The sequence below is a fragment of the Kockovaella imperatae genome (genome assembly GCF_002102565.1).
Source record: "Kockovaella imperatae strain NRRL Y-17943 chromosome Unknown BD324scaffold_18, whole genome shotgun sequence".
Taxonomy (NCBI): Eukaryota; Fungi; Basidiomycota; class Tremellomycetes; order Tremellales; family Cuniculitremaceae; genus Kockovaella; species Kockovaella imperatae.
This window is the reverse complement of record NW_019028958.1, coordinates 93,399-113,352: the sequence shown is the minus strand read 5'-3', so window position 1 is coordinate 113,352 and position 19,954 is coordinate 93,399. Positions and strand designations below refer to the sequence as shown.

Sequence of the window (19,954 nt, the reverse complement as noted above, 5' to 3'; positions counted from 1 at the left end):
ACAACTAGTCCACGACCTCGACCCATTGACTTTCGCCTCTTCTATGCCAATGGCGCCGCACTTGCCATCCGTTCCTTTCCTCCCCAGTCTCCACTGCCAGGTCCCACCCGTCCAGCGATACAAGACTTGGTCTGTCCACCCAGATGGTGGCGAACACCTCTTTCGCTTGCCCAGGTTCGAGGGTGCCACGATGAGTCAATGTCGAGGTGAAGCGAGCGGGGTCCATACCCGCTACTTCGGTGCTGGACAAAGGCAACGTGAGAAGCCAACGTACTGATATCGCCGGTGACCGATTGTCTATCTGAAAGACGACTCCAATAGCCCTGGTGGAAGTCAGCTCACCCGATGAAAGCCACACTCACCCTGAGCCTCCACGAGACACAATGCCCCTCTTAGATCCCTCGATTTTGACTCTCAGACAGACGGGATCATCTTCTTGTGAATAAACACCGTCGAGTATGGATGTAATAAGTTGTTGTCGCAGTCGACCAGTCTCCTCATACATGACTCGCGTCGCTTTCCCGCCCGCTGCAAGGGCATCTGAAACTTGCCTCCGCAGGTCTTCGACGATGGAGAATTCAGGGCCTACACGGAGACCATGTAGGTAGGTAGTGCCTCGACGGGAACCCAACGACCACCCGACATGAATGTTGAGATCTAAGGGATCGTGAAGGGGAAAGATATGAGTTAACGATGAGGCAGGGATAGTGGGAAAGTGGCTGAGGAGAAACGAGATGCGATGGCGATGCAAGGAGGCGAGGAAAGACGGAGACATGCTTATGCCGGAGGGAAAGTTCGGATTGAGCTCAGAAGATGATTTGCCAGAAATTATCGCATCCAGAGCTGTGACCAATTCTTTTTGTCGCAGATCACTTCCAGAGGCATCCTTGACGGACAAAAGGCAGGAAAGCGTCTGACCAGGCAAGAGATCGTCTCTGATCTTTTGCGCATAGACTGACCAGTAGATACCTGAGCCCTCCAGCGATTCTATGCTCACTGGAGAATCCGATAGATTTCCGAGCTGCAACTCCTCAGCCGGATCCCTAGACCGGGGCACTCACATCCAAAGCCAGTCGGCCCATTTTCCTCGGCTCGACCCAGACCCGAGCATCTAACAGGGGCAAAACCTCGACCTGCGCCGCAAATGACGTTGATTCGTTGTCGTAGAGAATCACACCCTGAACATGGCTGTCGCCGTGACTCAAAGCGGTGAAGATAAGGGGGATGGATATGGTCTGACCTGGAGCAATAATATCCGATGTCAAGCGGAACGGTGTGTTTGACATGATTCGGTTTGTGGCTGTGACCTTTTCGTCGTGAAGACCGATCAAAACACCGGTCTCCGAGGTGATCATGTCCACGCCCTGTATCTCAATGCTGCCGGGGTTGAGGATGGAGATAGACCCGTCGACGACTTCACCCTGGAACATTTGCGTGGGCATCCCAAGCAGCTGGACTACGACCCGAGGTCTCGGAGGCCCAACCGCAAAGGTGAGAGATCGGTCCTGAGCGTAGGTAGGTGTCAATCTTTGCTCCTTGCTCGCATGTAGTCGTTTCCCTTGCTTCTTCAGGGATTGCGTACAGGGATAAAAGCCGTGGAAGAGGAAGGAGATTGTACTGATGGTGTAAGATCCAGTATCTGTCGGATTGACAGGGAAGGAGACGAGGCGAGATTCGTTTGGCTGTAGTATCATTGAATCGAGACTGGCTATCTCGATCGTTGGTTCTGCAGTCAGATGCAAGTTGGTGAGCCGTAGTTCAACGGGTAGGGGATTGCGAGCGACAAGTTCGACAGTGATCATCTCCCCTTGCGAGAGACCATCAGGTTGTTTCAACTTGCGCCCCGCCAGTGGCTTCTCGAGCTGAGGAGGCAGAGATATGGGAGGATATGGCGTTGTTATGCGAGTGGCTTGGATGTCAAAAATCGTAACGGGAAGGTCGTTTCGTGGCTTTTCATCGGCTTCTCCCAGTTGCTGTGTATATCAGTTATACTGTTCACGGATGGGCCTACCTCATGGGCCAACTTCAAATCTTCCAGTATGCCACCATGACTTGGTCCCTCTCGTGGCCCGATGAGACGTAGGAAATGCTGGACAGCCACGTCGCTCTCGCCGAGGGTGTAAGCCTGTCTGCCCAACGTGTACTCGATGAGGTCCTGAGCAGCAGTCCACGGCGCTGATCGGTAAATATCAGAGGCGCGATCCAAGCATCTCCTTGAAAACGTTTTCTGACCGTTAGCTGCGCAAGTCGGGAAAGTGAAGCTCACCAGACCGGTTGTCTCGTATCGCCTGGCAGCCAAGACAAGATGGAAGGCTCTGCGACGCTTGCCTTGTCGGCCTTTCCTGACGTCGACAGCGGCAGCCTCTTCAATCATGACCGCGCTCGGCACTTCGTCCGCCTCTCCTGCGGCTCTGACCAAAGCCGAGGCTACACCTCTCCACTCGCCAATCATTTTCCAAGCTTCATAGTAAAGTACTGTGATCCTCAGAGCGTCGAGCTGGATTTGAGTGGGAGGTGCGCGACCCTGGTAGGCAATAACGGCCTGTTCCAGCCAGGACGATATGTCGGTGTGTTGAAGAGTGGTGAATGGTGCATTGGGCAAGGTTGGAGGGGTGGAAGGTTGGAAGTAATTGTGCGAAAGGAGCAATGATAAGCCATACATTTCCGTAGCGGCCGCAGCGTATCTCCAAGCTCTATCTTGAGCAAAGTCTCGCCTCAACGAGTCGTACACCGTCGAGGCAAACTTGTAGTCACGTAGCATGAATGCGAAATCTGCCAGTCGCCGGGAGACCGCTTCGATCGACGTGACGGGATAACTTTTTGTCAGCCAAAGTATCTGTAGACGGACCTACAATCCCTTGACTGAGTTATAGCCTTGCGCGTTCGGCGCTGGACTATTGGGCCGGCTTGTGAAGAACTTGCGTCCTGCCCCAAAGAGTCTGCCTGTAATTCCTCGACGATTCGCGTGCCACAGCTCGTTCCATTCGCGAATGCGAGCCTCCATCCATGGAACAACACTTTGCGTCACGAGTTCTTTGACGAGGGCCACGAGGCGTGTCAGGTCTTCTGGGGATAGGCGAACACCGTAGACCTTACTGTCAGGTTCGGCTTGCGGGCTCAAGGCCGGGGTCAATGAGAGCGATGCGAGCGCTTGGGAGTAGGTCCAAGAGATGGATTCGACCGGTAGCTTGGGAAGGGGGATAGCCGGATGAGGTATAGCTGGTAGAGGGTTTTCTTGACGTGGCGTGATCTGAGAGTTGATGACTAGCAAGGTGGAATGAGGTCCACAATTCTTCTTGACTGCAGCTAGAAGGTCATACGCTTCTTCCAGATTCTCGCCTTTCCTCGATACATCATGCACTACCACGAAGAATCTGAGCACGTTGACTCCATCCATCCACGGTATGACTTGGCTCATGGGCCCCATAGCTCGAGCTTGAAGACGCTGCAATGCGCCTAGGGGCTCGGGAGTCAAAGTCGATATGGCGAGCAACACGCCGACAGGATGATTAAAGGTCTCGTGTCCCGCTATCGGTCGCGACGATAACAGCATGGACCGGGTGATGGGGTAGTGTAATTCGTCCTCTGTATCCATCAGCCCACCAGCTGATGTACGGCAAGTATCCCCACCTGGCCGCTTGGACCCTACAAGGCTACTCGTCATGTCGACCACGATGTCAGGATTAGGGTTCGAGCTCTCGGGATGAGGAAAGATGGAGCTGTAGCTGACGAATCGTAGCGGGAACGTCGGATGCTTAGTAGGTGTCAATGTCGATGACATGATCTGGACTGTATGCAGCGTCAGCGCACACTCGCGTCACAGACTTGCCCATCTCCGCTGAGCTCTCCCATGGTCGAAGTAGCTCTTCTAGACCACAACATCCATTTGCCTCGCATGAGTCCACCACATCATCCGAGGTCAGTACAGCTATCCGCGGGGATAGCGACTGAACCAAGGGGAGTGGAGGAGATGGCATCGCAGGACACGAAGCCACGGTGTCGTACCAAACAGATCGCGAGATGATTGAGTTCCATTGACTGAATGGCATATGCCGTCCCCTCGGACCACGTTGAAAAAACTGGGTCAGCCGAAATTTCATCGTTCTACATTCACTCTTCTGCGAATTCGTCGACTCTCACTCTAGATGGCTCTGCGTAGATCCCTGGCAGCCTCCTCGGCGCTTCGGACCGCAATAGCGGGTCCATCTACCTTGCCTGCTCGACGATTCCTCGCTACACCAGTAGAGTCTTTCCCCCTACCTTACATCAACCTTGGTCAAACCCATCTAGCCCGATATCATGAGCACTACGATACATCTCTTGCGACAGACCTCATGTATATGAACTATGATCATCGAGTCGCTCGTACACCACCTCGACCGCTTCCTGAAATGGAACCATTGACACGTCACGAGGCGAATCAGCCTCGGTATGGACACAAGGTCCCACTCCAGAATCTGCCTGTCACCGTGGACAAGATTCCTCGATTGGAGAAAATCACCTTGCATACGATGAACAGAAAAGCTGTCGAGTCGAAACATCACCTGTTACCCACTATCATGGCGTTCAGGGCCATCAGCGGAGAATCAATTAATGGAGGAGGAAGGACAGCTTCAACCGGTGTGTCGATCAGGAGAGCCAAAACGGGTGCCGCCCGATGGAGACTTCGAGAAGGCATGCCCATCGGGGCTTTGGTGGAAATCAAGGGAGAAGCAATGTACGATTTCGTCCAATCGCTTGTCGACTTTGTTCTTCCTCGCCTGCGAGAATTTAGAGGGGTTGGAATTGAAGCCCCCCCGTCCCCACACTATCGAAACGCTTCTTCTGGTACGGTACAATTCGGCTTCGAACCCAACGCTATGGGACTGTTCCCTCAAATCGAAGCCAACATTGATCAGTACCCCAATATGTACGGTTTCACGGTTGCTTTCCACACCAACGCCAGGGGACCTCGAGCGCAGGCAATGGCAAGGAGTTTGTTGAGTGGATTCAGGATACCTTTTATCAGACAGTAAAAAACTATGCATCTTGTGATGGTTGTACAAATCAGGCGAAATGGATGGTGCTCATCTCCCAAGATATTACTTCTTGCTGCCCCAGTCAGAAAGGGCCAATTGTCTACGCTCACCTTCTGCCATAAGCCTCCACACGACCCGGTGATCCCAACGAACCAGTCCTTCCCCTCGTTCGGAGCTTCAGGAATGATTGCCTCCCATAATGCCACTTCGTCCTCTCCGTCAAGCTTCAGGTAACCTCTGAGCAAGCGTGTCTCTCCGTTATACAGCAGCTGAACTGAGTGAATTTTGCCGTCGCTCAGATTCGGAAGACTGTCCATGCAAGCAATTGCGTGCCGATGATGGGCGTTTGGAGGGGAATGCACAGATATATGAGGGGTAGGCGGATCATCCGCATGGTCCTGGGTGCGATACGTATCGACTGGTCCTGATCAACGCTGGACTAATTTTTGGCTCACTTTCCACAGCGAAGTCGCCCTGGCCTCCGACTCCGCTGTAACCCATTCCGAATCCACTCTCCCCTAACCTTGGCTCTGGCGAAAAGATGATGGCTATGCCGTCCGCAGCCCCGGAACCCGGCGGCGCGGTAATCCGGAACCTCACATTGATGCAGAAATTGGCATTCTGCGCATGCGGAACGCCGAGGAACACACCACTGGTGTGGCCCGGCCCAGACGTCAGACATACGCCATCGATTGTGTGAATCGCATCGCCAAGGACAGAGATCGCCGATGAATACTGTCTGTCCACTGTAAGCATCAGCGATTGCACTTCAACTTCTCTCACCCGTGTACGCAGGCTTGACCACTTGCCCCAGCTCTGCTCTTCGAGCCCGCCATTCTGCTGGACCTGACACCCGCCCTCCCACTTGTTGCCATTCCGCCTCCTTGGCTCGACGCACAGTGTCCGTCATCCACGCTTGTTGAAGGCTGTCCGTCTCTTCGAGTCGCTTGAGGTCCGTTTGGGAGAGCGTCGTGAGCCGATGAGTAATGGTCATCTCCGCCATGACCTAAAGGTCAGCAAAGGCGGTGCGAGCAAGCCTCACCCTTCGGAGCGCTTTTTCATTTCCTCCTCTGGCGTATCGACGTGAAAGGCACGCATCCCAGTCGCTGACATACGCGCGAGTCACGTCTTCAAAGCCATCTGCGCCAACTGCACTTTCAGGTTAGGCACGTCGAGGTCAGGCTCACATGACAAGATTGAGCACCTTGCCCCAGCCCTTGTCGTACAGCATGTTTTGGTTGATAGCAGCTTCACTGTGATGCTTTAAGCACTTGCCCGTCGATCCAAATCTCACCATGCATCCGCATGGACCCAATGCTTTAGTGTGGGGGACCAGTACTCTGTCCAGACGTGATCTGTGCTAGCTTGTGTGAGTTCGATGCTCTTTGCATCCGGCTCACTCGGCCCAAACGTAACGCGATCGTATTTTGGCGTGTCTTAGAAAAGCATAGAAGAGTTGAGCCCATTCGCCTGGTGTCCGCGCGTCAGAAAGCGCCCAGTTCTGAGAGATCCAGACCTACCGCAGCGACCCTCTCTTGTCTGGAACAACTTGCGATCTGTTGAATAACGTGCAAATCGACGGCTCGTCCCGCATGCCAGATCCTCACATGTGTGTAGCTCGACACGACCTGCACTGTCCGTCTGCTCCTCGGCAGTCGGTTCGACTATGCCTTGGAATTTGGTGGTACCACGACAGATTGGGCATTTTATAGGGTCCACCCATTGCATGAAGGATCCTTTGAACCATCTCGCCATCGCAAAGACACGGGCGTCCTCGCGGCCAAACGGCTGAAAGGGTGGATCTGCCATGAGATCCTCCACCTGATGATGAAATTGGGGTATAACTGTGTCCACATTTGGTCCTGCCGGATCATTCTTAGGGCCAATTCAGCTAGACCGTATGATTTGAACATACCGGGAGATGGTTCCCAGCTGTGGTATGGGGCTTGAGCATCTTTAGGATTCTGGCAATCTCTGTTTCCGCCCTCGGTTGCGTCCGCGGTATTGAGAGGAAGCGTTCAACTTCGTGCCCATGGCTGTGGAGCAGGGTATCTACCCCGTTTCTGACCAGATTTTTCTGCTCCACTGTCATCGACATCAAATCCGCTTGTATCACTGCGAGGTCTACACCGATTCCGGCGGTCCGTTGGCGGGCCAGGAAACCAGCTACGACAGGCAAGGATGCATCCCCCAGAAGGTCACTGGGCGAAGAGGCGCCAGCCATTATGTCGGCAAGGGACTGATTTGTCGATGCTAGAAGATGTTGCATGGCCGTGTCACAAGATTGAATATTCCTTACGTAACGCGTCTCGCAATAGTGTGGCGGGGCCTTTCACAATGATCGGGCTTAGATGGTGAGTCAGCTACTCATGCCTCCGCTGTCGACGGGAGTGGAAGTTCTGTTGATGTAGATATAGCGATAAGGCGTAGCAATATAATCCGCTGAAACAGTTTGTAGCATTTTTGCCCCACCAGCAAATTAGAGGTCTCTCGTAACGGCCTCTGACTCTTGAATCTTGGACACGCACACTGATACAGTAAGATTCTCGGTTGTCGGGCACTGACAGCGCATACCTGCTCCTTGACATCGACAATGACCTCTGTTACGGCTGGGGCATGTGAAATGCATGTCCACCTGGTCAAATCCACAGTAGCGGTGCTAATGAGGCGCCATCTGATTCAAGCCCGTCTAAACGAGCACTCAACTCATCTGATATTCCGTGCTCTGGGGCCCGAATGCAGTGACCCCGTTGCTCCATCGACATCATTCCATGAGAGCTCCCCCCGTCCTCTCAAAAATAAATAAATGATGGGGTCACTTCGGTGAAAAGGGCGAGGAATGCGATTGATCTTGTACAAGCGCTGCACACCTGTCGCTGTCCTTGTGGAGTCTTGAAGAATACCTCTTTACACGGGGTCCTTTCAGATGCTGAGCCTCAAATGTGGTTCCCGAGACAGATGAGCAAGAATTCCGATATATATGTTGCTCTGCTATTCTACAATCACCGAAAATATCCCATGCTGTGAGAGCGTGCTACCCCAATGCGCATCCTTCCGAGCAATTTTTTCTCGATGTTCTGACTCAGATCGACTGCTGCTTGCTATGTACATGATCTTCGCTAGCACAAGACACCTCAATGTCCTGCTATCATGCCTCCCATCCCAGCTTGCTCGCAAAACAGTCGGGTAGTGTGGCATTGGGCCATGTTTGTCCAAAGGAATGCCTGGCACGACCCGAATCAGACGAGGCTCCCAGTATACATGACATCGTTCAGCTGGCTCTCTCGACTGTTCCAGAGCCCGTACACCCTACGACTTGCACTGTCGATTTGCCACTGTGCCACCTGGTCGCACGTCCACCCCCTGGGACTGGATGCATCACGTGACGGGGATCACTCCGCGGCGTTATAGACTCCTGTATTCGGCGTTATGCCCACGTTTTGTTTGTGCCCCTCTTCTTTTTTATTTTGCCACCCAACCCATGGGACAGGGCGAGGGGTTGATTTGATTCCGCCGCCCAACGCAAACATATAACTCCAAGTCAGTTCAACATCTACTCTTTCCTTCTTCTCCTCTTCTCACCAAACAATCTCATCTTCACCAACTCATCCCGCAACCAAACAACTTATACATCATGTCCGGACGAGGTAAAGGAGGAAAGGGACTCGGAAAGGGAGGTGCCAAGCGACACCGAAAGATCTTGCGAGACAACATCCAGTGAGCGCGCAGGAGGAGCATTGCAATCTCAGCGGCTGACCGGCTCGCCTACAGGGGTATTACCAAGCCCGCTATCCGACGTCTCGCTCGACGAGGAGGTGTCAAGCGTATCTCTGGTCTCATCTACGAGGAGACTCGAGGAGTTCTCAAGATCTTGTGAGTGGCTGCAAGGTTGCTTATTCAACCGTGGTAGATGCTGACTCAGTGTCCTAGCCTTGAGAACGTCATCCGAGACTCGGTCACCTACACTGAGCACGCCAACCGAAAGACTGTCACTTCCCTCGACGTTGTCTACGCTCTCAAGCGACAGGGACGAACCCTTTACGGTTTCGGTGCTTAAGCGCGTTCGCTCTTCTTCTTTTCACCCCCTCTTATTCTTATGTAGCTTGCCGGCGGTGGAGGATGGAGTGAACATCGACCGGGAGACGGAGATGGCTGTGCAACGTTGCTCGTTTTTCGTTTTCGATACGTCTTTTGTTCGCCAGGTAGTTGAGTCGATGCAACATCCTGTGCCTTGACTATTGTTTATTGCTGCATACTGCGTACACCCTAACTACCATGATGATGATCCGTCTGATTCCCTCTTCCCTATGATCCAATACATCTTGCCACTGGGCCAGGTATGTCTCCGCCTACCCTCATTCCAGCTCCATTCTGAGACATCATTGCCCTCAAGGTTGAGAGTCAGGTTAGCCAAGTTGGCCAGATAACGGACGTGCTCTAGTGATCGAGTACGATAGGCCGACACCAGCCCGTCAAAGACCATGAGAAAGGGTAAGACAGGGAGGATGTAGGTGAGAATCAAGATGGCTGTCATACACTTAGTAGGATATCCTTCGGCTCTCGATTTACTCACAGATAGTCGGCTTGGTGAATGGCGTGACAAGAAAGACCAAGGGGAAGATGGCGAGCAGCTCCAACAAGCTCTCCAATCGGGGTTCCTGAAGCTCAAAGATGCTAGGTCGACTCAGCCACTGTCTATGGAATTACGACCCATTCTCACCATAAGGCGTCCGCTCCTTTGATCGCATCCTGAATGATCTTCCTCGCCGCGTCCTCGTTAAAGTGATGAAAGCTTAAGCAAAACGTCCGGATGTGCCGTTCTCTAGTCAACTCGGCAGGAGCATGGGTTGCGTCTACTGGATAGGGGATGAAGGACAATGCGTTGGATGTTGACGTTGCCGTGGCTTTGGCCCAGGATGATAGATGAGGATTCAGATCGGACAGCACAAACGGAATCGGAGTGAGACCAGAGTCAACCCTTTGCTTGCTAGAGGAGCGATCAGCCTCAGAATGTGGGTGAAAGACACGCCTGATTTCTTTGCAAACTCACTTGACCACCCTCTCGATTGCCGGTATCGGTCCTCCAGCTCCTGAACAGCAGTCGACCACCTTCAGCCTCCCTTTCCCCTTCTCCTGGGCCTTCTTGTCCCCTTCCAATTCACGTATCAGCCCACTGAGCACATCTGCAGCCCCGTGGTAGGGTGCACGAGACTGAAATGGCGGTATCCGATGTGTCCAGAGAAAAGTGAGAATAGCTTGGGCTTGGGCAGTCACAGTCGGCGGACACCAAGGCTGATCGTGAAACTCAAAGAAGTGAGGGCGGTTGTATGGAAGCTTCATACTGTGCTCAGCATTGAACTGCAGCGTCAACGTCTGTACTCGTTTGGTCAAAGATGGTTGAAATTATGCCCTCTGCAATGTTCGGCTTATGACGCATCGGGTAAAGCGCAGGGGCTTGATAACGTTGGGACTGTTCCTTATATACATGGTTTTATGCTAGGGATCGTTGGAAGCGCGACGAGTTCAAATGGATCATGCAGCCTGCGGACAACCTCTGTCACATGAATCACTGTCGTGCTGCTTGATCATACTCCCCTTTCTTCGCAGATCGATATATCAACTCGGCCGTGTGAGCCACGTTTCAGCGCCGGGGTGCGGCGCGACTCTGTTCATTCCAAGAATTCCCTATGTGCGATCACCTTCGCAACACATAACTTAGGGCTATAGTAGCGAGGCTAGTGTTTCAAGATAAAGAGCAATTTGCCTTTCGACCCTTTCAAACTCCTGACCGATGCCTCTTCCCACTGTTCCAAACTGTACGTCCGTTCGCGAGGGGTCGCCGGCCGTAAGGTGAAGGAGCTCATCGAATCGAGCTGAAGGAGGAGTCGTATTGAGGACCTTGTCCACACCATCTAGAACCAGCAGTCGTTCCAACACCTTGGATCAAGATCTTCTCTCCGGCTCGGAAATCAAGAGCCCTAAGGCTTCGAGCTGCGGTCTCCGTGTCCATGATCAACGCAGCAACTTGCTTCATTTCCAGTGTGGCGGGGACCGGGAAATAGCGGGTGAGGCGAATTCGGCTGCCCCTGCATTTGTAGTAGAACTATAATTGGCAGGCCCAAAGACTTTGTCTCCGAATCTGACATTCTGTACATCTCGGCCGACCTCGTCTACGACGCCAGATACTTCGCGACCTATCCCTCGAGGAAGGACAGACTGGAATAGATCTCGGCACAGTGCCCAATACGCAGAATTGATCTCACAGGCGTGTACTTTCACTCGGACTGCACTGTCCGGAGTCTTGGGCTTTTCGACGTCTCTGTCCAACCGAAGGAGCTTTCGAGCCTCGTCATGTTCATGGAATCGGACGGCTTTCACACTGACATGTACAAGCGAGGCATAAGGTTGCCCCCGCTCCCCCTCCTCTTTGACTGATCATGTTCGTAGACCGAACGCTGAGGAATATGCCGACGGTCGAGTGTAAGACAAGCAGTGATATCAGACCGGCATCTAAGCCAGTCATTGCGGCCCCTGTGGATCACTTTAGCCTCTACAAGTGATTCGTGACATCCGGCCGCCGTGCAATGGGTCGCCTCACAACCGTGTCGACAAGCAAAGTGACACAATGCAGATTCTAGGAGGCTCAGAATTAAGCCACCGGTCCCGCTATATATTCGCGACTGGATCGGAGACTGAGGTAGCGATACCCATCAATCTCTCTCTTCGGAAACGTTCAGCGAATCTGAAAGGCCTTTCGCGGTCGCCCCGTGTATCCGATGCCTCTTCTGCACTTGCCACCGAGTTTGATGGGGATATCGCGACGCTGTTGCGCATCCGGATGGGTTTCCCCACCGGCTAAGCTGACGTAGAGATCGAAAATGCATCTGGAATGACTAGTAGCCTCACTCCCGGCGCCTCAGAGCCTTGACCCTCTCGTGCAGCCTTTGCCAGTGATCATACATTCAAACTGCCATGGGATCCAGTGTGCTGGTGCCACGTTCGCGTGCACGTGGTCGATTTCTACGCGCCTCAATATATTGTCTGTCAGCTCACGAATATACTTATAGGTTGCCCTAGCTCTGTACTACGAAGAAGATGGCTCTTCAAGACTTTGATGATCTCCCTGGTAAGCCTCGTGAATCGTTAGGAGTAGCGTTCGGGCTGACGAAGTTCTCTAGAGCTGCCTGAGGACGTTCTGACTAGCCTGGAGCAAAGTAGGTCGACTTGATAGTCTTCTTCTTCTACCTATCAGAGCTCAATCTCTTCATCTATACATCGCCTAACAGCCCACTAACTCTGTCCAGAGAACGCCGAGAAGAAGTATCGATATCTTCGGTACAACTGCAAGGAAACTCTCGCCTTCCTGGAAGACATCCGAGGACTTGTCAAAGGACATCGTGGATTCTGGCTTCAGGCCTTGGTGGGCAGGCATTTCAACTGAACTCAACAGGTGTGAGACTGATGGGGCCGAATCCCAGCTCAATCAGGATGTGATTCGTGCCTATCTTTCCTCCACTCCGGACAAACAGGCCTTGTCATACCTCACAGACATTGAACTTAAGCAGGATCCTTCGGATCCGAGACCTTTTGAATTGGTCTTTGTGAGTGGCTCAAGCTTTCAGCACAAGGAGGCTAACGCTTTCACTTTCCAGCACTTTGACGAGAATCCCTTCTTCTCCAACTCAACCCTATCGAAAAAATACTCGCTGCCCAAAGGAGTTGAGCCTGCTCCGGCCGATGGAAGTGTGACAGAACAGATGGCTTCGTTCTCAGCGGATGAATTGGAGGTCTCTGTCAGTGCAGATGAGCTTTCCTGGAATCTGCGTCGACTCATTCCTCCTCTATAGGTTCAAAAGATTGACTGGAAATCTGACGACAAGAATCTCTGCAAATTGCAACCCAGAGCTCAAGCCGAGGATGATCAAATCGAAGGCGACTTTGGATCATTCTTCTGGTACTTCGAATCACCGACCGACGACTTTGGTGTGAGTCGTTAGGCAAAGCAGAGGCTGTGAGCTGACAGATGCAAAGATTGGTTTGACGATTCAAGACGAGGTCTTGCCCGACGCTGTAGAGTACTACACAGGACAGGCTAATGAAGACGAGGGAGAATTCGAAGATTACGATGAGGATGAGCTCGACGAAGAGGACGGGGATGATGACGAAGAGATCGACCTGGAGGATGAGGAGGACGAGCCTCAAAAGAAAAGACAGAGAAAATGAGGGGATCTTTAAGTCTCAGATTCTCTTTATTGTCAAACAATGTGAAACAGACATCTCAGAGAGTTAGCATGTCCATGCATCATATCTATCCTCTGAGCTTCATGTTGGCCCTGAAGAGCGAGTAAGTGATCGGCAGATATGATCTCGAACACAACGTACCTGTTCACCATTGCCACCTTGTGCCTCTCTTCGACCCAACCAAAGACTTCACTAGAGCCTTCCAACACCAAGAGGATCTCTTTCGCCAACCGCTTGGGCAGGTGTAGCCTCTTCTCATATTTCAGTGATGCCTTCTTAATCCATGCGATCCCCTGATGTATTCTCTGTCTCTCGAGGAGAGCACGGGGAGCGTACATTCGCTTGGCACCTCGGACGATGGAGATGACTCGGAACGAAGGGGAAGCCAGAAGAACAGCTCGGTGTACCAGATCAATTGGGTTTTGATTGGTCGCTACGTGTCTAAAAAAAAGGTTATGACTTCAGTATCCCGTAATCAAGATAGCATTGAATGCCACTCACAGAGCCGCCAACATGTCAGCGATGGCTCGCTGAGCATCGCCTTTCCTCCCATGCTTCATGATGAGGTTCGTGAACAGGGCCAATATTGGATCGTTTACGGGCGGAACAGCCACTGGCTTGTAAGGTCCGTATGCCTGGACTGGTTCGTTTAGAGCGTTTCCGATCGGTTGTGTGAGTGGGAGGATGGGTTGGGCAGAAGCTCTGGGCACTGGAGGATTCCGCTCCGCCAAGAGTTTCGAGAGAGCACGGAATCCTGATTCTGACGACGTAGACGAGGATGATCCCCTTTTCTCGTCCATGGAACTGTTGGAAGGTAGGGTAGGGCCCGCACCAAATGTCGCTGGCCTGGAAGGTCCTGCTCCGTTGAGGGAGTCTTGCGACCTCATGATAGAGCTTGAAAAGCATCTGGATGCTCCGAGAGGAGCTCTCATGCTGATTCGAACTGACATTGTCGACAAGCACACACTGTCAATAGGTTTGAAGCAAAGTAGCTTTGGACTGAATTTCATTGAAAGTTCATCTGTACCATAGCTCGCTTATGTAATACAAAAAAAGTTGGGAGAAGCAATAATTTTGACCTTGTTTGTACGCAGGATGAACTAGAAGTTCATACATAGCATCTCGTCTGCACAATGCCCAAGAGGACCTCTGACGCCGCCGACTTGCCTGCTGGTAAGCTCACTTCCAATGGAAAAGCACAAAGTCGAGCCGACCAAGATGATGAAATGGGAGAGTTCGAAGACCGGTGGGAGGACGATATCGAATCCGAGGACGAGGTCTTGGATGGTCCAGAAGGAGAAGACGATGACGAGGATGACGGTGAGTTCTGCGCTTCCAGAAACGTCGAGTTGATTCATTTTGGGTAGATTTTACCCCTGCTCAAGAGGACTCTGAAGCTCCGCCAGAAGCCAAGCAGACGTATTTACCAGGAACAAAACTAGGCCCAGATGAACAACTCGTACCGGATAATTCGGTCTACCTTGCTCTTCACTCTCTATCTTATGCGTGGCCGTGCTTGTCCTTTGACGTTCTTCGTGATAACCTCGGATCTGAACGTACGACTTTCCCACATCAGGCTTGGATAGTTACGGGGACACAAGCTGGAGAGGTTCCAGGACAAGGACGAGCAAAGGACGAAGTGGTCGTTATGCGTCTCGGGGGTCTCAGCAAGACCCAACATGATGATGACGATTCCGACGCGGAGGAAGAAGATGAAGATGAGGGTCAAGACGAAGAGGCTACTCTGGACTACCTCACCATCCCTCACGTGGGCAGCGTGAACAGAATACGCGCTGCTCCTGCGCCATCCTCGACTGTCCCCGACCCATATCACGTCGCCACATTCTCTGAGACTGGCAAGGTCCACATTTTCGACGTGAAGCCCTATATCGATACCTTGGCTGGACCATCCAAACCTCGGCAAAAAGTGCCTGTCCATACTATCTCCAATCACGGTCGAAATGAAGGATTTGCTGTCGAGTGGGGTCAAACGGGTCTTTTAACTGGAGATGTAGACGCTAAAATATACTTGACGACTTCCACTCCGACAGGATTCAACACCTCTCCAAACGCATACACATCACATACGAGTTCGATAGAGGACATTCAGTGGAGTCCAAATGAGAGCACCGTCTTTGCTTCCTGCAGTGCAGATCGGACAGTCAGAATATGGGACATACGTGCAAAAGGTCGAAAGAGCGTCGTCAGTGTCGAAGCTCACAAAGAGGACGTCAACGTCATCAGCTGGAACAAGGGCGTAGGCCACTTGTTGGTCAGCGGAGGAGATGAAGGTGGCATCAAGGTTTGGGATCTTAGAATGTTCAAAGGGTGAGTGAGGAATGTGAAAAACGGAACATCGATTTGACCACGACGCCAGAGCCGCGACGCCCGTTGCTGATTTCTCATGGCACTCTGAACCTATCACTTCGGTCGAATGGCACCCTACAGATCATTCCGTCTTTGCCGCATCTGGAGCAGACGATCAACTCACCCTCTGGGATCTGTCGGTGGAAGTGGACGAAGACGAAGCGCCCACCGATCCGTCTCACCCCGATGTCAAAGTGCCTGGTCAGTTGCTCTTCGTTCACCAGGGCCAGAAAGACGTCAAGGAGCTACATTGGCATCCACAGATTCCAGGTATGCTCATCTCGACCGCTAGCGATTCGTTCAACGTATTCAAAACTATATCGTGCTAGAGCAATATGCATAGTGGCTCATCGTACAACAACAGAAGTGACAGCCATTTGGTTTTTTTTTGGTTTACAACGACCGCGAGACTGCTTATCATTTCTTGCCCCAATCATCCCCGAATTCCCTGCGAGGAAATCAGCACTAGCAGACAAAGTGTCAATCTCACCATCTATAGCAGTCTGTGCAATTGCTCTCGGCTTCGGGTTTGGGCACCCCGCCATGCTTATTCCAATCATCGTCATCGTCCCCACTGTCAGGATCACCGTCTTGACCCTTCTTCGGCCCTTTGCGTCCCCATCCCCAGCGCAGTGACGACAGCTCTTGCTCGCGCATGAAGGTCGGAGGGGATCGCTCAGGTGCCCAATATTTGCGCTCGCTCGAAGCCGTTCGCCATGGTGCCCACCACCTCCACTTGGCGACCTTATCGGGTTCGCCTTCCGTGGGCCAAGGATCAGCCAAGACTTTATTGATGATTTCTCCGATCCGATGGGTCCGAATGTCGACAGCCCAGCCTTTGACAGTGACCGTATCATAGAGAATGGTTTGACCTGTGTGACACGAGCTTTCCATTGCCTGCATCGTGTCAGAAGACAATCGAAAACTGCACTCACGAAGCCTGCGGCGTAGCAACCTGAATACGCGCCGGTGCATGCTCCCATGGGAATTGGATCGGCCGTGTGATAGACATGGGTGATGCCGGTCTTCTCCGCTGGCATGCCTGGTGGAAGAGGAAGGTGCAGTCGGGAAGCCGGCAGACGATCACCTGGCGCTTCGATAGTGACAGCAGGAGCTCCGAATGATAGTCCAATCATGGCACTGACCGACCCGCCGAGCTAGACCAGCATAAGCTTTGAACGGGAATCGTTCACGTCAGCTCACCGAATGTCCAACCAGCCAAATATTCGCATGCGGGTACATGTAAGTGACATTGTTGTACAGATCCTGTCGTATGCTCAGCTACGATGATGGCCATATGTTGCACACACGACCACTCACTGTCCCGACCGTTGCATATACACTCTCTGCCACCAAGGCATCCTCCAGACAAGTCTGTTCACATTTGTAACCTCCAGCCCAGCAATCGCATACTGGGTACCAAGAGAAGTCGACTCGGGCACAGCAGCACGAGAACATGAGATTATCCTGTATGACAAAATGAGGATCGACCCTGGACAGCAGCAGGACAGCTCACGTTATACTTGTCATTCTTGGCCGTCGGACCACCAACACCGAGGACGCCGGCAGACGTTCCCTTGATAGAGACGATGACTGTCGAGTTAGTGGGATCGGCAAACTGTACGGACCAATCAGCATTATTCACGAGATACCATAGGTGCTCACGATATGACCCCTGAGCCCATCGGCATCTGGTTCCCAGCCGAAAGGTATCGTAGCGTTCCACTGTTTCCCCAAAGGCCACCACTCGCCTCCATCCGGCAAGACATACGCGTTACTCATCATCTTGGCGAGTGTGATGAGCGTCTGTCGATCAGACACGTCTGGTCCCTCTACCTCTACATCTTCCCAGTCGCCATCGAGATCGCTGTAATCAGGTGCAATCCACGTGCTGTTGATCTCCTCCGGGGACATCCGTCTCGGTCGTGTGCCCCTGCCGTATGGTAAAATTTCTGTCCCTGGCGGTCGATTGCCTCGACGAGCGGAATAGGCCCAAGATAAGATGGAAGGAGGTTTGATGCGCGGTCGACGGATCGTCATTGGTCTTGTCCGGATCGTTAGAGGTTCAAGCATCAGATGCGGGGCCGGATTGTCCAAGAGGTACTCGTCGACTTGCGCAGTGGAGAGCTCACCCAGAGCGGGCGTGGAGAGGAATGATACGGTAGAACTTGCATTCTGGATCAGGATCCTTGGTCGATACAGAGAGGGAGAAGTGTGCCCAAATGCGTGTATTGGTTCAAAAGTGAGTGCGTTTTGAGATTGCGTTGAGAGAATAGGCAGGATGTGACCCGCTAGCTTTGTGATGGGCCACAGGTACATCCTGGACGGATTGACACCGAGTCCTCCCCCGCGGCTGTGATCAGATGGTCAAGTTGCGATGTGGGATGGTCAATGACGAGTCGTGAAGCTATTTGGGGCTTGCTACCAGATAGAGATAAAGGGCTGAGTGGCAAGAAGCTCATTACGTAAATACCATGTGGTCTTGTGGGGACTCCGCATCGATCAATCGTCATAGGCGGAGTCTGTCATCTCAAATGTTCAGAGGATAATTACCAGAAAGCATCAATGGTGTCTACGAGATCCAGGAAGAGCAGTGGGACCGAGGAGAGTGGCGACAAGCGTTCGGCTCCCCAGGAGTCTACGCCCAAATCCAAAAAGCCAAAGACCGAACATGACGGCAAGCTCAAGGTCTCCGAAGGAGAGATCGGATTGAGCAAACAGGAGGATGATGATGAGGAGGATCAGAGTAAGACAGAGGACGAGAAAGAGACAGGGGAGGAGAAGGAGGCCAGCAATGAGAACAAAGAGGTGGGATGACCACTCTGGTCCCACCGTCCGGCATTGAAGACCGTAACGTAGGAGTCCAAGCCATCGAGAGACGAGCCGCATCTGAGTGGCATCCTTGAGGAACCTAAGCATGGTGCGTGGAGCGACAGCTAGAGCGCGACTGAGCATCTCTTCAGGCACTCTTGAGTCGGGTCACATCTACTTCCTCTACCGACCAAAGGTCGATGCCGAGGAGGTCGATTCAGTGGACGATATATCCAAGTAAGGACAGCTCTACTCGCAGATACCGCTGACAATCGTAGATTCCACATCCTCCTGATTCCCACCTCTCATCCGTACGGTAAATCTCACTACCACCGCATCATTGAGGTTGGGAAGAAGAAACTACCGGATCCTCACGCCAGTCGACAAGTCATCTGGGGCTTGGTGGGCAACGTCGGTTCGGACAAGGCAGAATTGAAGAACGCGTTTGGAGCGTACGATTACGAGACAAAGACAAAGGGTGAGCGAGCCTGTAGCACTTCAAGACTAAAGACCAATCTCAGGGACACGCCACCAGTCCGCTGCTCGACCGGCTGCTAGAGGTCATTATATCCTTCATTCGCCGAGGGATGAACTGGCCGATTCTCCAGATCATGATCGTCAGCGTGATTTCAAGATCCTCCTGGCCTACGAGATTACGACACCTGCATCCGAAGACTTTGGTCAAGTACAAAGTGATCTGGGCATCGCAGAAAAGGGTGCAGTGGCTTTGCAGGTCAAGAGTCCCGAAGCGGAAAGCACCAACCCAAGAGCAGCCAGTATACCCAAAGACAAGCGCGCTAGCGTGAGCATGGACCTTGTCATTATCCTCGTTCATATGAATGTTGACGCATGATAAGTATCCTAAAAAGTTGGATGGCTTATTTGCCAATCGACGTTTCATTCCCGCCAATCCGCCCAGCTTTTTGGACTATTCGGGCGGAGAGCTCCTGCTCCTTTCCTCGGCACATGATCTCGCAGAGTGGCTAGGCAAGGACGGCAAGAAGATTGTGCATGATCTCGATAACGACGCGAGCAAAGAGCAAGTGGGTATCGACGGAGCTATGAAGGAGCTCGGGATGAGCAAGAAAGATACGGAAATCGAAGCGCTTGAAGGGGTGTGGGCGTAAGGACCATCCGGAAGTTGAGAGGTATGTACTTGAATCTTGTGCATCGATGATCATTTCTGGGCTTCACACCGTAAGCCGAAGAGGGGGGGTTTGTTAGCCCCAGTCTACGTAAGGGCAAATGGAAAGATGGTGCAAGTACAAGCAAATACCTTGCAAGTGGACTGGCGAAAATGAAAGTTGGGAACCGCACAATTTAGAGACGAATGCTTCACTGCGTGGTTCAGAGCTGGTCATCGCGAGGGAGCTGTCCGGTGCTGTCTGAGAAGATAGGGAATCTTGAGCGCGAAGCGATTGCCCATTAAGTAGTACAAAGGATGCATTGTCAATTTTTTTTGGGTGTTTTCTAAGTTTTCTCATTCTCCTCTAAAGACCCCAAGAAGTCTTGTCAAA

At 52.3% G+C, this 19,954-nt stretch overlaps 10 protein-coding genes across 10 annotated transcripts; 5 read left to right on the top strand and 5 right to left on the bottom strand.

Moving 5' to 3' along the window:
• Nucleotides 1-4: 4 nt before the first annotated feature.
• BD324DRAFT_584686 (ER-golgi trafficking TRAPP I complex 85 kDa subunit-domain-containing protein) lies at nucleotides 5-3,977 on the bottom strand (the record flags this gene model as incomplete). Its single annotated transcript, XM_022013698.1, has 8 exons — nucleotides 5-323; nucleotides 363-1,027; nucleotides 1,062-1,960; nucleotides 1,993-2,227; nucleotides 2,267-2,816; nucleotides 2,853-3,585; nucleotides 3,631-3,784; nucleotides 3,822-3,977. The coding sequence occupies 8 exons, from the start codon at nucleotides 3,975-3,977 to the stop codon at nucleotides 5-7; spliced, it is 3,711 nt and encodes a 1,236-aa protein (XP_021867990.1).
• A 168-nt stretch (nucleotides 3,978-4,145) lies between these two features.
• BD324DRAFT_584822 (60s ribosomal protein l7, mitochondrial precursor) lies at nucleotides 4,146-5,015 on the top strand (the record flags this gene model as incomplete). Its single annotated transcript, XM_022013707.1, has 1 exon — nucleotides 4,146-5,015. The coding sequence occupies one exon, from the start codon at nucleotides 4,146-4,148 to the stop codon at nucleotides 5,013-5,015; it is 870 nt and encodes a 289-aa protein (XP_021867989.1).
• A 5-nt stretch (nucleotides 5,016-5,020) lies between these two features.
• Nucleotides 5,021-7,262, bottom strand: BD324DRAFT_639140 (hypothetical protein). The gene is made up of 10 exons (XM_022017193.1): nucleotides 6,934-7,262; nucleotides 6,539-6,893; nucleotides 6,419-6,488; nucleotides 6,313-6,378; nucleotides 6,206-6,271; nucleotides 6,061-6,172; nucleotides 5,802-6,024; nucleotides 5,474-5,764; nucleotides 5,129-5,436; nucleotides 5,021-5,091 (listed from the first exon to the last, which is right to left on the bottom strand). Exons 1-10 carry the CDS (start codon nucleotides 7,240-7,242, stop codon nucleotides 5,047-5,049), a joined length of 1,845 nt encoding a protein of 614 aa, XP_021867988.1. The 5' UTR covers nucleotides 7,243-7,262; the 3' UTR covers nucleotides 5,021-5,046.
• A 1,390-nt stretch (nucleotides 7,263-8,652) lies between these two features.
• BD324DRAFT_584669 (histone-fold-containing protein) lies at nucleotides 8,653-9,075 on the top strand (the record flags this gene model as incomplete). The annotated part of the gene is made up of 3 exons (XM_022013696.1): nucleotides 8,653-8,735; nucleotides 8,790-8,891; nucleotides 8,949-9,075. The coding sequence occupies 3 exons, from the start codon at nucleotides 8,653-8,655 to the stop codon at nucleotides 9,073-9,075; spliced, it is 312 nt and encodes a 103-aa protein (XP_021867987.1).
• A 213-nt stretch (nucleotides 9,076-9,288) lies between these two features.
• Nucleotides 9,289-10,358, bottom strand: BD324DRAFT_610525 (hypothetical protein; the record flags this gene model as incomplete). Its single annotated transcript, XM_022014202.1, has 4 exons — nucleotides 9,289-9,545; nucleotides 9,592-9,692; nucleotides 9,739-10,005; nucleotides 10,069-10,358. 4 exons carry the CDS (start codon nucleotides 10,356-10,358, stop codon nucleotides 9,289-9,291), a joined length of 915 nt encoding a protein of 304 aa, XP_021867986.1.
• A 1,732-nt stretch (nucleotides 10,359-12,090) lies between these two features.
• BD324DRAFT_639133 (hypothetical protein) lies at nucleotides 12,091-13,305 on the top strand. Its single transcript, XM_022017192.1, has 7 exons — nucleotides 12,091-12,144; nucleotides 12,197-12,232; nucleotides 12,323-12,438; nucleotides 12,497-12,619; nucleotides 12,671-12,811; nucleotides 12,866-13,003; nucleotides 13,050-13,305. Exons 1-7 carry the CDS (start codon nucleotides 12,114-12,116, stop codon nucleotides 13,239-13,241), a joined length of 777 nt encoding a protein of 258 aa, XP_021867985.1. The 5' UTR covers nucleotides 12,091-12,113; the 3' UTR covers nucleotides 13,242-13,305.
• A 21-nt stretch (nucleotides 13,306-13,326) lies between these two features.
• BD324DRAFT_653972 (ribosomal protein S7 domain-containing protein) lies at nucleotides 13,327-14,146 on the bottom strand (the record flags this gene model as incomplete). The annotated part of the gene is made up of 3 exons (XM_022018734.1): nucleotides 13,327-13,351; nucleotides 13,401-13,700; nucleotides 13,761-14,146. 3 exons carry the CDS (start codon nucleotides 14,144-14,146, stop codon nucleotides 13,327-13,329), a joined length of 711 nt encoding a protein of 236 aa, XP_021867984.1.
• A 213-nt stretch (nucleotides 14,147-14,359) lies between these two features.
• On the top strand, nucleotides 14,360-15,962 carry BD324DRAFT_647217 (putative ribosome biogenesis-related protein). The gene is made up of 3 exons (XM_022017638.1): nucleotides 14,360-14,579; nucleotides 14,627-15,587; nucleotides 15,637-15,962. Exons 1-3 carry the CDS (start codon nucleotides 14,393-14,395, stop codon nucleotides 15,953-15,955), a joined length of 1,467 nt encoding a protein of 488 aa, XP_021867983.1. The 5' UTR covers nucleotides 14,360-14,392; the 3' UTR covers nucleotides 15,956-15,962.
• An 81-nt stretch (nucleotides 15,963-16,043) lies between these two features.
• Nucleotides 16,044-17,945, bottom strand: BD324DRAFT_653970 (Alpha/Beta hydrolase protein; the record flags this gene model as incomplete). Its single annotated transcript, XM_022018733.1, has 7 exons — nucleotides 16,044-16,074; nucleotides 16,117-16,523; nucleotides 16,562-16,783; nucleotides 16,830-16,892; nucleotides 16,947-17,093; nucleotides 17,143-17,244; nucleotides 17,292-17,945. The coding sequence occupies 7 exons, from the start codon at nucleotides 17,943-17,945 to the stop codon at nucleotides 16,044-16,046; spliced, it is 1,626 nt and encodes a 541-aa protein (XP_021867982.1).
• Nucleotides 17,946-18,161: 216 nt separating this feature from the next.
• BD324DRAFT_639126 (hypothetical protein) lies at nucleotides 18,162-19,878 on the top strand. Its single transcript, XM_022017191.1, has 6 exons — nucleotides 18,162-18,434; nucleotides 18,486-18,546; nucleotides 18,590-18,674; nucleotides 18,716-18,915; nucleotides 18,959-19,239; nucleotides 19,295-19,878. The coding sequence occupies exons 1-6, from the start codon at nucleotides 18,192-18,194 to the stop codon at nucleotides 19,562-19,564; spliced, it is 1,140 nt and encodes a 379-aa protein (XP_021867981.1). The 5' UTR covers nucleotides 18,162-18,191; the 3' UTR covers nucleotides 19,565-19,878.
• The last annotated feature ends 76 nt before the right edge of the window (nucleotides 19,879-19,954 follow it).